The sequence below is a fragment of the Balaenoptera acutorostrata genome, chromosome 9 (assembly GCF_949987535.1).
Source record: "Balaenoptera acutorostrata chromosome 9, mBalAcu1.1, whole genome shotgun sequence".
Taxonomy (NCBI): domain Eukaryota; kingdom Metazoa; phylum Chordata; class Mammalia; order Artiodactyla; family Balaenopteridae; genus Balaenoptera; species Balaenoptera acutorostrata.
The window spans coordinates 89,946,080-89,959,398 of record NC_080072.1 but is presented as its reverse complement, the minus strand read 5'-3'; the positions used below and the strand labels follow the sequence as shown (position 1 = coordinate 89,959,398).

The 13,319-nt window shown below is 40.7% G+C and overlaps 1 protein-coding gene across 4 annotated transcripts in view; it reads right to left on the bottom strand.

The window, feature by feature from the left end:
- PPP2R1B (protein phosphatase 2 scaffold subunit Abeta) overlaps positions 1 to 13,319 on the bottom strand; it is a 36,354-nt gene that overhangs the window by 10,393 nt on the left and 12,642 nt on the right. For 3 of the 4 annotated variants that reach the window (XM_007172969.2, XM_007172970.2, XM_028164193.2), the window contains 6 exons: positions 12,839 to 13,012; positions 9,042 to 9,102; positions 4,985 to 5,139; positions 4,475 to 4,617; positions 3,984 to 4,072; positions 1,198 to 3,571 (listed from right to left, as the gene is read on the bottom strand). In XM_007172969.2, coding sequence (XP_007173031.2) covers positions 3,555 to 3,571; positions 3,984 to 4,072; positions 4,475 to 4,617; positions 4,985 to 5,139; positions 9,042 to 9,102; positions 12,839 to 13,012 — 639 coding nt within the window. In that variant the 3' untranslated portion in view covers positions 1,198 to 3,554. Of the gene's footprint in view, positions 1 to 1,197; positions 3,572 to 3,983; positions 4,073 to 4,474; positions 4,618 to 4,984; positions 5,140 to 9,041; positions 9,103 to 12,838; positions 13,013 to 13,319 lie in introns of those variants that run through there. The other variant, XM_007172971.3, reaches the window with a different exon arrangement.

Here is a 13,319-nt window from a genome sequence, read left to right as displayed (position 1 = left end):
TGAATAAAGAAATGACTTGGCTTCTCTACCCAATGAGTAATTAAACTCTCTTCATCCTCCAGATTGCCATCTCAACTGAACATTATATAATTTCCTGGAAACAGCAGGCTCGTGGAGGCAAACGGGGAATAGTGAGACTATTCTAGGTACAAAAAAAAAGACTGGAGACATGTGAGTGAACAGGAAAGAGGAGCAAGGAACTGGATGGGAACAGGAATATGAGAGAATCAGAGAGAAACAATTACATAACATCAGACCACAATCGCTTCATTGTTAAACCGAGGAGGACAAGGTGACAGCTCCTTCTCCCTCCACAGTTTATATCCAGGCAGTGCAGAAAGGAGCCTTTAAGACAAGAATGCCAGGAGGAAAAAAAAAAGTGTCAGAGGAATTTAAGTGAAAGGCAAGAAACAAGCACCCAACTTGTTTGGCCACCCTGCCCTGCCATCCCCGGGGGGTTGGGACCAATATGATGTCTACAGGAAAGATTTTTAACTCCATAACAACACAGCGATTAATAAAATTGCAACAAGCCAGCATTACCACAGCCTAACCATTGGGTCAGGAATGACACATCTGATTCCCCTGGAGGTCCGTGCAAGTATCTTGGATGCTTGGATAAGACAGCTCAAAGGTCAGGCTGCTGTCTCTGTTGAGGCAAGACAAGCTGTCCAGCAAAGACCCCCAGGGCCTAGGATCACAGTGGCCAAGCTGTGATATTTCTGTGAGCTGAGGGCTATTATTTCAACAAAGTCTCGTTAGAAACCATACATTAACCTGTTTCTTCTTATGAAACAGAATGCACTTCGGGTTCCTATCTTCATGGCAGCACAGACAAAAAAGATCTGGTCTCTTAAGCCTGTGAGGGCTAAACCCCATAAATATTATAGAAAGAAACACTAAGGTGAATTCCACTACTGATGAGATTTTCATTGACATATGTTGTATATATGTCTCTGCTTCACTTTCCTAGTCAATCAGACAACTGCTGTAAACTGCCTAGGATGGATAAGTATGGCAGTGCTTAGTCCAGGCATTGTATAATCCAAGTGGAACGGGGACTGGAGAAGGGCCACAAAAAGCTTGTTTCTTAAAAGCAGTGAAATTCCTTCATTGTGTCAACAGGGTAATGAGAAGCAGTCTGGTACCTTGCATGACTTGTTCCACACACAAAACACACCAGAGCACAGGTTTTAGAAGTTAACTGAACATATTTTTATTGAGCACCTACTATGTACACCAGACACTGACCTAGGTGCTGGTGCTACAGATACAGCAGAGGACAAAACAGACAAAAATCCCAGCCCTTACAGAGCTCCTGGAGCTTACATTCCAGTGAAATCAAGACAAGAAAACTAATCCATGGAGAAAATGACAAAGTTATGAGCCAAAGAACAATTCTTCTGAGGAGTAACAAAAGGGATTCCCTATTGTTTAAGTCAGAAAGAAACAATGAAGTCCCTTTGGGGTCACCCAAAAAGACAGGGCCCTGCTGAGCTCCCTGACCCAGCCTGAGAAAGCAAGGGCTTGCTGTCTACCCTTTACCACAGTTTTAGGGTAGAGGTCAATGCACAGAGCTCCCCAGGGGGTCCACTAGGCCATTTAAAAGTCTATCCCAAAACCAATGGCATTTCCAACCAGAGGAAAGCAATGGTTGTGCAAATTTGTTTCAATCAAGACAACAGTCTCTCAAATATGAAATTCAATGAAGACAAACAAAACCTGCAGATAATAAAAAACCAAAAAGAACCATGAAACTAAAATTGTTTACAGCATAGTAGTTTAAGATATTAAAATGAGAATGTAGAAAAGATTATTGCCTAGCAAAGTATTTAACCCTCAGCCCAAAAGTAATAAAATAGAAACATACTATAAACTAGCTTGGCAGTTTTAAATGCAGGCAGGTAATTCTGATTTTAAATGTTCTGTTTTTCTAAGGTAAGACAAACTTGCAAGTATCTGGTCAAACTTGGTTTTATGAAATGGTTTAACGTACAAAGTTTTCTAGGAGTCTTTGGACCTTCACAAAACAGAACAGGGCTCGCTGGGTTTTAAGAGACTGTGAATGAAAGAAACAGTCTGAAAACCAAAATGGAAACAAGTAAACTACATAGTGAGATGCACTGAGAGAAAAATAAGCTACAGTAAAACCTCATTAATTAAAAATGCATTAGGGACACACTGAGTTTGACTAGGTGAAAAATGTTCATAAATTTTAAAGAAAAAATATTTAAATGATCCATTAAATACATATGTATGTATATCAGAGATAAAGAGTAAATTGAATGCGTCTAAATAAAGGTGTGGCCTCATAAAGATCCTCACGGAAGGTATTTTAATATAATTGAAAAGAGTGATTAGTAACTAGCATATCAAGTGGTAAAAGGGTGCTTTTTAAGGAGCGTTAAAATTGTTTAAGTAGTTCAGACCCAACAGGCTTCCTCACGTACTATGAATTTGCTTCAGCAAACCCTTCAGCTTAACTCATTATCTTCAATTCCAGGAGAAACTAATGAGGTTTTACTGTAAAAGCAGAAAAACAAACATTTCAAATGATAAGATTCCAGCATCACCTACACCAAAAAATTAGTAATGAAACTTCAGTTTGGAAAGCTACTACTGTACAACGTAGCAAGGACCGAATGCTCACACAGCCGGAAGGAGAACCAGGTAAAGAGCAGGAAATCCTCACAGTGGATTACACCGGTGGTTCCTTTACTCATTAGAAATACAACTGCAATCTTACAGTCAAACCGTAGAACCACTGCCTATTAGGAGGCACTAAATTTTAAGTTTCTCAGCGGGGAGAAAGAAGAGTATTTTTGAATGCAGTCACAGTGGGGAGCTGTGGAAAATGAGTTCGGTTTCAACATGACACATGAGCAGCAAGATGCATCTGCACTTCAGGTTTCTGAATGACATGATTACAGTCAAAATCGAGCAAAGAAAAACCAAAACAACCAATACATGAACCCTGAGCTTCCACATTCCCCTTTCAGGAGAGACACTGAGGCAGACCATCATTATCCAGGAAAATATGGCTCTCACTACAGTTAAATCTCAATGTGTCTCCCAAGTGGAGTGCTTATCAAATAAGTTATTCTAAACCATGTCTATTTACCTTTGGAATGATGGAGACACACAGATACATATAAACATCAAAAGAATCACTCTGTTCCTCATCTGGGTCCAAACCTGTCCAGGCTTGGTGGAATATTAAGTGGCCGGGGCCTGATTAAACAACGAGGATGCAGGAGATCAGATGGTGATAAGTCAATCCACAGGCGACAGCCAAGCAACGACTGTGCAGGTGTCAGGAACTGGTCACAAACAGTAAGAAAAGCTAAAATATAACTATCCCAACAAGGAAGACAAGTAAAAAACAATCTTTAGAAAGAATCGAGTCACTGAAATTTGATTTCTTGTTAGTTGTTGTCATTTGCTCAGATGAGGTCTTGAAGGTTTTCCATTTTTTCTCTCCACCCAGTTCAAGAACACATGGACCAGAAATCTGTGATAAGAGTTTAGTAAAGTCTTTCCCCTCCTGTTCCTCGTTATGCCAATGCAAGCACTAGAAAATTCCAAACAAAATCAAGTTAGTGGTACAGAAAGTTCATGAACTATCTATGCGAACATTAAGCACAACAAAAATGATCCAAAAGCATAAGACTATGTGTGAGCTTCTCACTGTGGTCAGTTTCTTTACTCTGTCAGGCTAATCAAAAGTTAAACTTTAAAAACTAATTAAAATCCAAACAAAAAACTGTTCTTACCAGTAAGAAGCATATCCCTACCCAGCCCTAGACATAGAATTGGGAAAATGGCCAGCTCAGTGGTGGGCCAAGAAGGTTCTACCCAAAGAGAAGACGCGCATTCCAGGAGCTTACCAACTCCCAGGTCCAGATGCTCATCGCCTGGCCCACTTAACACCACTCATACCCCGTTAGCCGAAGCAAAAGCTGGAAGGCAGAAAACAGACATACCACTTATAGCTTCCTGCGCAAAGTACTTGACGTCCACGTCTTCATCTTGGCCTAGCTTCTGTAGCACCGGCTTAACTTCCTCCAAAGCACTAAAATGCAACGGTATCATCTGTGAGAGGCAGTCTTCTGAGCCAGAGAAATGCTTTATGGTGTGTGTGTGTATATATATGTTTGCTCTATGGTAATTTTTAAAGTTTAAAATAAAAAAAAAATCTTAAAACACCTATAATATGAACTTGACAAGTATTAAGTAATTTCTCAGGTTCTCTGCAGAATTAGCTTCGAACAATGATCTACATATGTACACAGCTTAAATATTAAAGTCAGAGTAGACACACTCAAAACTGGTTGTTAAATTACTTTCTTATTTTCTTTAACCAATCCCACATCCTAGGTGAAGTGAAAATCACCGAATTTAATTTTAGCTATTTCTGCCTATATGGGGTGAAATTTTAAAAGTATTTAAAAAGAGAATAATACTAAAATCTTACTCAGTATCTAGAATTGGTCCAATTTTCTGTAGCGATTTGGCCACATTGAATCGGACGTTTGCTACTTGGTCTCTTGCCATTTTCAATACAACAGGCAGCATCTGCTTAGTGGTTATTTCCTGACCACAGGCTTCAGACAGTGCCTAGAAAAAGAAATAAGACAGCGCATTAAAAACACTTTTATTTTTCTAAATATCCCCAAATCTAAAGAGACAATATTTAATAAGAAAGTAACTGGCCAACAGGAAAATGTTTCTAGTGTGAGTGTGTGAATGAAGGATACAAGGTAGCAAAGAATCCCAGAATTAGACCAGAATTCACAACTGACTTGACTACAGATTTTAACACAAATTGAAAAGTTGACATTTTTCTCTCATCTCCTAACTGTCCAAATTAATCAGTATAAGAAATATAGTCCAAATAGAAGGCAACATATTCAGAATTCATAATACAGTACTGAACAACTGGTTTAACATCTGAGCTTAGCAGTAACAGCTATGTAGTACTTACATTAATGCAGAATAGAGTGGTCATTCTGTGCAGGTAATTAGGATCATTTGCCATTACTAACACTTTGGGAACGATGGTATTTTGGGCCCACTCTTTACCAAACTTCTGAACTAGTTTCATGAGGTTGTTGGTGGCAGCTTCACGGATGGCATACACTGCAGAAGACGTGAAGAACACACTGTCGTGCTGCTCACATCATGAGCATAACCTAGTTTACTTCTACTTACATCATCATCAAAGGTGGACCAAAAATAAAACTCTGTAAACACTCCAATTTAGTCAGACTGCAATGGCAAGCATGCTCAGCCATGACTCCTAGTGTGCTGATTTGGTCTTAGTACAGTTTCAAAATGTATAGAATGTCCAAGGAAAAGGGAGGTAAGGAGCTCATTATACACATCATTAATTAATTAGCAAATATGAGTGCCAACTATGTGCTATGTGTTACAGAAAGAATGCATAAGATACTGCCCTCAAAGATCACACACTTTAGCAGAAAAATGAAAGCTAATGCATTCCAAGAAGTCATGTGATCTAAGACTGATTATAATGAAGCATGAAATTGTACACTAAAGACCCTGAGGGCTGTAGGAGTTGAGAGGACAGAGAACAGGGAGATCTGGGAAGGCTTTGGGAAAGAGAGGCCTTGCACTGGGCCTTAAAGATTAGGGAGGATTTGTGTAAATGGAGAGAAGAGGGGAGGAATTCCTGGAAAGGCCAAAAAAATTTACCCAGGGCACAAAGGAAAAAACTGGAATCTGGAGACTGTAAGGTTGAACAGTTAGGGTGGAGCCAGAGCACAGAGCATCATGAAAGCTAAATTTAGACTTTGTAAGAAAACCAATGATGGGTTTTTAAAGCAAAGTTGTGACCCTATGACCAATGTGGTATTTTAGCAAGATTATTCCAGCAGCAGCAAGAACAGCTGAGAGAATGACAGAAAGGAGGTTATTTAGAGGCCTCTGTTGTCATCTGTACAACAGCAAATAAACACTGAAGACTGACTTGCCTCTTTTTCCCTTAACAATGTTTGTTGAGACAACATGTCAAATGTCTTCTATGAATATATGTGCCTGCTTTAACCTCATAATTCCCTATGAGGTCATTTAGCAAAGACATCATAAATCTAGATAATAAAGGCCTGAGCTACGATCTTCTCAACAACTAGTTGCTACATACAGCACTCAACAAAGACCGGTGTGGCAATGCTTCATTTTACGTGTCCGTTACGACTCAAAATTTGGGCTTGGATAACAAATCTAGAGTGGTGGGTACTGACTCCTTATTCTACTTCTCTCTCCAGATGGGCCCAACCCTCCTGGGTGATTGACCGCTGTGGCTTGATAGCTATCCAAGCCACAGCTCTGATCCTGGACAATTTCTACAAGGCTTTCGGACAGGAAATACCCAGCTCTTCCCAGTCCATAGATCCTTTTAGGCAATGCCACTGATGAGAACAGGCAAGACAGCTTAGCCAAGGAACTATATAATTTATTACCAACATGCAACCTGACCAAAGCCTGTGGGAGCAGCAACCTGCCAGGAATATCTAGAAGCACTCGCTAAGGAGCAGCTCAAGTGAACTGTTCTGCCCCTAACACAAATTCCCTCCCTTCACACTCACACTCTTTGTCTTGAGCACACCATCCCCCCCCCCCCCCCCCCCCCCCCCCCCCCCCCCCCCCCGCCACCAACCTCTTCCCATCTGTGTCTTCTCCTCTCATTGTTTTTTTTATTTGCTTGAGATTTTTCTCATCCTAATGCCATTACCACAGGGAAGGGATCTCACTGCCAGAGTAACCAGAGACAGAGCGCTCGGCCTTGACCCAGACCTTAACTGCACTCAACTCTACTTGGCCAGATGCCTACTATGCTCTTGGCTTCTCTCAATTTTGCTGTGAAAAGAATGCAAACCATTCCACGGTTCTGCCTCTCCTCTCTGCTTGTTTTGTCTCTCTCCCTCCCTCTTCTTCCCTCTCCCCTCAAGGTCTGGCTGACTTGCAACGTTCCTCTGAATTTCTAACACACTCTATATGCTCACTAACTTTGGTACTTTTCCCTTCCTCCTATAAAAAATAAATTCCTCTTCTAAATTCCTCCCTCTCGTCAATACTATCCACTCAACCGTGGGAAGAGAAATGATGCTTTCTTCCTTAGTTCTCTGGATCTTTCACAATATCCTTTTAGTAGTTTAATAAGCAGAAAAAAGTTTCCAAAAATTTAATTGATCATTGATCACTACATGGCAGTTATCTAAAATGTGAAAACAAAACCCATGTGATTAAGTATAGAACAGTTTCAGAGCTGACATTTCATTGGTTCAAAGAATTTCATTGGTTCAAAGTTGCAATGCCCACTTAAGTATACTGCTGCAGAAAAAGATACAAGGGTCTCTGTTGCTCCCAAATTGGAAAACAAAAATCAGAGAAAAGAGGAAGTATTAATTAACCTGCATTGACAGAACAATCCTACATGGAAAAGGAAAAGGTGTCAGGAATTCAATTCTTTGCGGAACAGGAGGACTTTAAAAGTTCCTCAAAATAAATCTAGAATACTAACTTTCAAAGAAAGTATGGACTGATCTTCTGGGGACTCACTAATATTAAATATTTATCAGAAATAATATAAACATTTTATTTCTAAAAAGAGAAGACTGCCTTTCCTATGATTTGCCAAACCTCAGTTTCATTTAAGAAGAAAAAGAATTAAGCCATAAAAAGGCAACTTTAGAGGACAAGAAAAATAGAAATAAAATCTTCACAATCTAGTTTGAAAACAATGAAATTATCTACATATATACGCCTTTATGAGATTTGCACATTTTTTCCACACCCCTCCTCTTCACTTCCTTAACCATATGATCTCCCATATGATACAACTATGCCCTCAGCAAAACCACCTACATGTACAAGCAGACACAACATCCCCACTCCTCCCGAAGAGTCACCCATAAGCACCCACAGAGGTACGTTCAGTACATAAAGTATATATAAGAAGCTGTGGAACTGAAGCAGGATACCCATCTTATCCACCAAAATATGGAACCAAAGCTCACAGGACATTGTAAGTCCTCAGGGCCCTCATCTGAACAGATCTCAGACCACACCGAAGCTGCCAGGTCTAGACATGGGGCCGGCACTGGACCTCACTGGTACAGAGGGAACCCCTCCTACCCATTGCTGCCCAGCAGACAAGAGGAGATACCCAGAACTGAGACCTGGTCAAAAAGTCAACTGCTAACAAGTTAACATGAAGTGGCTTTATATAAAACATGAATTGCCTTGTATATTTTGATAAGCAGCAGTTCCAGCTTTTATTTGTAACACAGTATGTGGCACTAGAGGAAAAAGATTCTGTGACTGTGAAAATGAATTATGCTATAAATGCAAAGAAAAGATAAAATACTAAAAAAATCTATTTTCTAAATGCTGTCCTATCTGACCCTGCCCTGAGTTCTCAGCTCTCCCTCTCTTAGTATCATGGCAGCAGCAGCACCCAGGGTACAGGAAGTAAGCATGCCTTTCACACAACCAGAAATCTGGGACCTCTCTATCCTAGGCCACAGCTGACGTCTTCCACTCCTAGACACCTTTATTGCACCACTGTATGCCTCCTTCTCTATGTCACCTCAAAGAAGACAAGTAGCCATTTCTCCCCCCAGGCCTTTCTTCTGATTCCAATCCCTGTCCGACCCAGTCTACAGTGGCTGAAGACACGAAGATGGCATGGCCGAGTAGAAGACCTTGAGATAAGAAAGGAATGAATATACGTATAAAAGAGACAGTCTGAAAATAATGTAATAGAATGAGTGAGAAATAGGGCAAAGAGATTTTTCAATGAAGAAAATAAAATTTAAGATAGAAAAAAACTGGTAGAAAATAGAAATGTCAAACTTGTGCTCAGAAAAAGCTAACTGGATTTTAATGAAAGCCTGTCTTCATCCCCATACTGGTAAAACAAAATATGGTCAGATTAGGATTCCTTTCTAGAAAGGAAATATATGAACAAAATGGGATATATGCAAAAACATGGGCCTTCCATTAACTTATTTACTTACCATGGTCCACAAGCCAGGCCATACACAAAGAATTCAGCTTCTCATCAAAGAATTCCACACCCTATGGATACAGAAGATTCCATTAATAAACGTCTCCAAAGTTTAGAAATCAAGATGTACTATTTATATTACACCAATGTGACCTGAAAGCTAAAAAAAAAACGACTTATTTCCAAATAAGCTGAATTCATGGACCAGCCAGAAAAAGAATACCATGAGATTTGATTTACAAACTGTAAACCTATTTTTATTGGATAGATGTCATAAAGAAGAGCAGAAGTGAGATGGCCCAGGCACTGCTGAGTGGGAGAGAATAGAGTGGCCTGGAGCCAGATACAACACTGCAGACGAGTAGGAAGAGTGCAGCATGCACAGTCTGCCAAACAATCTCTAGAATATTTGTAAAAACGAATTACCAGGAAAATACCAGTCAGTAATATTAATAATTCTCAAATTTTCCCCCTTTTGGTTAATATCATAATAAATCCTTAAGGATAAAGAACCTGACATCAAGAGACAGACTCATCTCCAGCTAAAGAGAGTACTCTGGGATCCATGGGAGAAAGCAGAGAGAGGATAAAGCAGGCACAAGAGTACAGTGAAGTGGTCCCAGCACAGTCACAGTGGAACCATCCTACTTCTCTCCACCACTGCTCTCCCCCTCAACGGTGGCCACACCAGCACAGGCTGCAGACAAGCTCCTCGAGCTGATTTACACAGACCCAGCACCGTGGGACTTCACATCATGTGGGCGATCGCTGTGAACTATGCTTTCCCAGCATCTTCCTCTTGAGGTCTACGCGTTCACAGTCTTTAGCTTTTTTGGATCCTAAGAAGTTTCTGACCAGTGATTATGTATTTTCAATAAAGAAATGTAATAAAAGTGCTTTGAATGTATGATAAAATGGCTTCATAATAATAGATTATGAACAGGCTTTATTTTAGCACACCCTTAGATTATTACCATGTCCGCTCTCAAAGACTTATTTTTCGTTTCAGATCATGGATTTTTCTTGAGCCTTAATTAACGTTTATTTCCTGATTCTTGTGGTTTAGCCTTACATTCACTCACCATGGTCCATAAGCCAGGCCATACATAAAGTCCTGAAAGAATTTTATAAATTGACTACCTGAAATAAAAGTCTTTATGGATTTTTTTTAAAGGATAAAATATATAATAATAACAAGAAGTTGAAGTTGTATAACAAAATGTTTCTGACTGATGCATGTCACCTCTGCTAGACAAGCATGAGGCAGCCAAAGTCACCAGGTGCCTGTTTCCATACTCCTCCGGAGAGCTACCAACCTTTGCAGGCTTCCCAGGTCTGGGAGGGACAGAGGTTAAAGAAATGGTACTAAAATTCACCCTCCCTTCTGGACAGTTATTTCAATCTTTAGCAAACCAGTTAATTAAGCACTGCTGCTTTCGACTCTGGAGAGGTGATTCATGACAGTCACCAGTGAAGAACAGAAGATGACTTGGGAATGGCCGAGGGAAAACAACTGACAGGATGACTCAGCCTGACCCCATCGGCTATATAGGTATCCTCCGCTTTTCGAAAGTTCACTTTATATCACTTCACTTTTACAAAAGAGCTGTAAAACAATACGTGTCTTCACTAACCAAAAGAAATCTGAAGGGGATTTTTTTAACAAAAAAAGGTGAAAACAGCGTTCAGCATTTGTTTTGCAGCGGGTCAACGAGCCCTGCGACAGGCAGCGTGCACCACAGCAGCAAGAGCGGCCCCGCCCGGCTCCTCCGCCTAGAACTGCACCCAGCTTCTCAGCCTCAGGCCGCCATTGCTTTGAACTGTGCCTGTGAGCATCTGCGCTTCATCTTGACTTGCTTCCTGTATCTGCTAGCAAGATGTGTCCTAAGGTAACTGCTTCTTCGCTTTACGCCATTTCAGCTTACAAAAGCTTTCTTAGGAATGCTCCACTTTCAAACAGTGGGGGAAACCTGTATATGATCATCTTTGGCATCCATTTTGAAGAGTGGGACACTTCACATTTTCTAAAACACATGACGTCACACACATGCACAAGACACAAGACACATGACACATTTCATAAACTAAGTATACCAAAATAACAATACAAATTCAGTGACCCAAGAAAAGAAAAAATAAATCCCATATGCTATGATATGAAAGGAACAGAAGTGGGGTTGAAAGAGGGGAAACAAACTGTAGTAATGTTGGCTATAAACTGACATATTACGAGCTTTCTCAAAAAATTTTCAGGTATTCATTTTCTCAACAATCAACAAATGTTAAGTGCCTGATTAATGCCAGGCACTATGGTAAGCACTGGAAATAAAACACTGAACGTAGTCCCTGCCCTAAAAGAGATCAGTTGTCTATCTCCTCAACTAGATTTTAACAGACAGTTATAATATACTATAGTGAGTGCAACCAACATGGCAAGGCACATCAAATTTAGAGCTGACGAGGCTATCTACTAAAAAAGAAAGGAAAGGACGTGGCTATAAAACCCAGCACTGAAATTTTAATTAATTTGAGATCAGTACAACTATCCATGAATCTCAAACAGTAATGTGATAATGTGGACTTTGGCCAAAATCCTAGCATTACAAACTTCAACACCCCTTTTTTATATGGAGAGTCCTCAACTCCCTTTAACCAGAATGTAGGAAAAGTGGTAACCAGAGACATTTTGCTCAGAATATAGGCAAACAGGGAAGCTTTCCTGAGCAAAAGTCAAAACTGATTTATCTCAAAACCATACTTCCCTTTCTTCTGAGATAAATATTCCTTAAATCACAGAGACATTTAGTAGCACAAAATCTATGTGACATATACCAAGAAATTAATTATATTCTTCTATGGCTTTGCTTTCAGATAGTGGGGAGGTGAAATGTGTTTCTATAATACCTTTTTATTAAAAGTTAATGCAGGGCTTCCCTGGTGGCGCAGTGGTTGAGAATCCGCCTGCTAATGCAGGGGACACGGGTTCGAGCCCTGGTCTGGGAAGATCCCACATGCCGCAGAGCAACTGGGCCCGTGAGCCACAACTACTGAGCGTGCGCGTCTGGAGCCTGTGCCTCGCAACGGGAGGGGCCGCGATAGTGAGAGGCCCGCGCATCGCGATGAAGAGTGGACCCCGCTTGCCGCAACTAGAGAAGGCCCTCACACGAAACGAAGACCCAACACAGCTAAAAATAAATAAATAAATAAATAAATAAATAAGTTAATGCAGGGCTTCCCTGGTGGCGCAGTGGTTGGGAATCCACCTGCCAATGCAGGGGACACGGGTTCCAGCCCTGGTCGGGGAAGATCCCACATGCCACAGAGCAGCTAAGCTCGTGCGCCACAACTACTGAGCCTGCACTCTAGAGTCTGCGAGCCACAACTACTGAGCCCACATGCCACAACTACTGAAGCCCACGCGCCTAGAGCCTGTGCTCCACAACAAGAGAAGCCACTGCCATGAGAAGCCCGCGCACCGCAACGAAGAGTAGCCCCCGCTCGCCGCAACTAGAGAAAGCCCACACGCAGCAACAAAGATAATAAATAATATCAGCCAATGCAGCCAAAAATAATAAATAAATAAAATTAAATTCAAAAAAAAAGAAAGGATACATAAAGTTAAAAAAAAAAAAAGAAGTTAATGCACTGATGAAAATGCAAACCACTCTACAGGCAACTAAGAGAGACCATACGTTCATGCGTCTAAATGAACATAACCATAGGAGCTATTTGGGCCTCCTACTTGCCATGGTAAATCTGCTCTACTATCTGATGCTATCCTTCAGTTCACAGAGCACCCATACTCACCAGCTGGCCTGCCAGCAGTGGCATATACTCAATGATGGCCAGCCGGACCCTCCATTTGGCATCTTCAGCCAGCTCCACTATGGCAGGAAGGAGTGATTGAGAGAGCTGCCGGATTCCAATCACTTCATTTACACAGTCCAAATTGGAGATGATGTTCAAACGCACTTCAGGACACTGCAAGTACACAAGCCCCAAAAGACCACATGTAAAGATCAAGTTCTCTGCCCAACATTCTCCTACCACCACAATGAGTAAATAAATTTTAAAATAAGAAAGTATGACTCGGGTGAAAAAAGTATTGTCTTGGAAGAAATACTTAATACTGAGTACACAAATAATTCAAAGCACATAATTTAACTGATCTTAACCAGAACTTTCAATGAAAAATCTATAGAAAGGTAAAGGGCATAGGCTACGAAATCAAATTACATGCATTCAAATTCCAGATCTACCACTGCTGAGACCCTGGGTAAGTTATTTT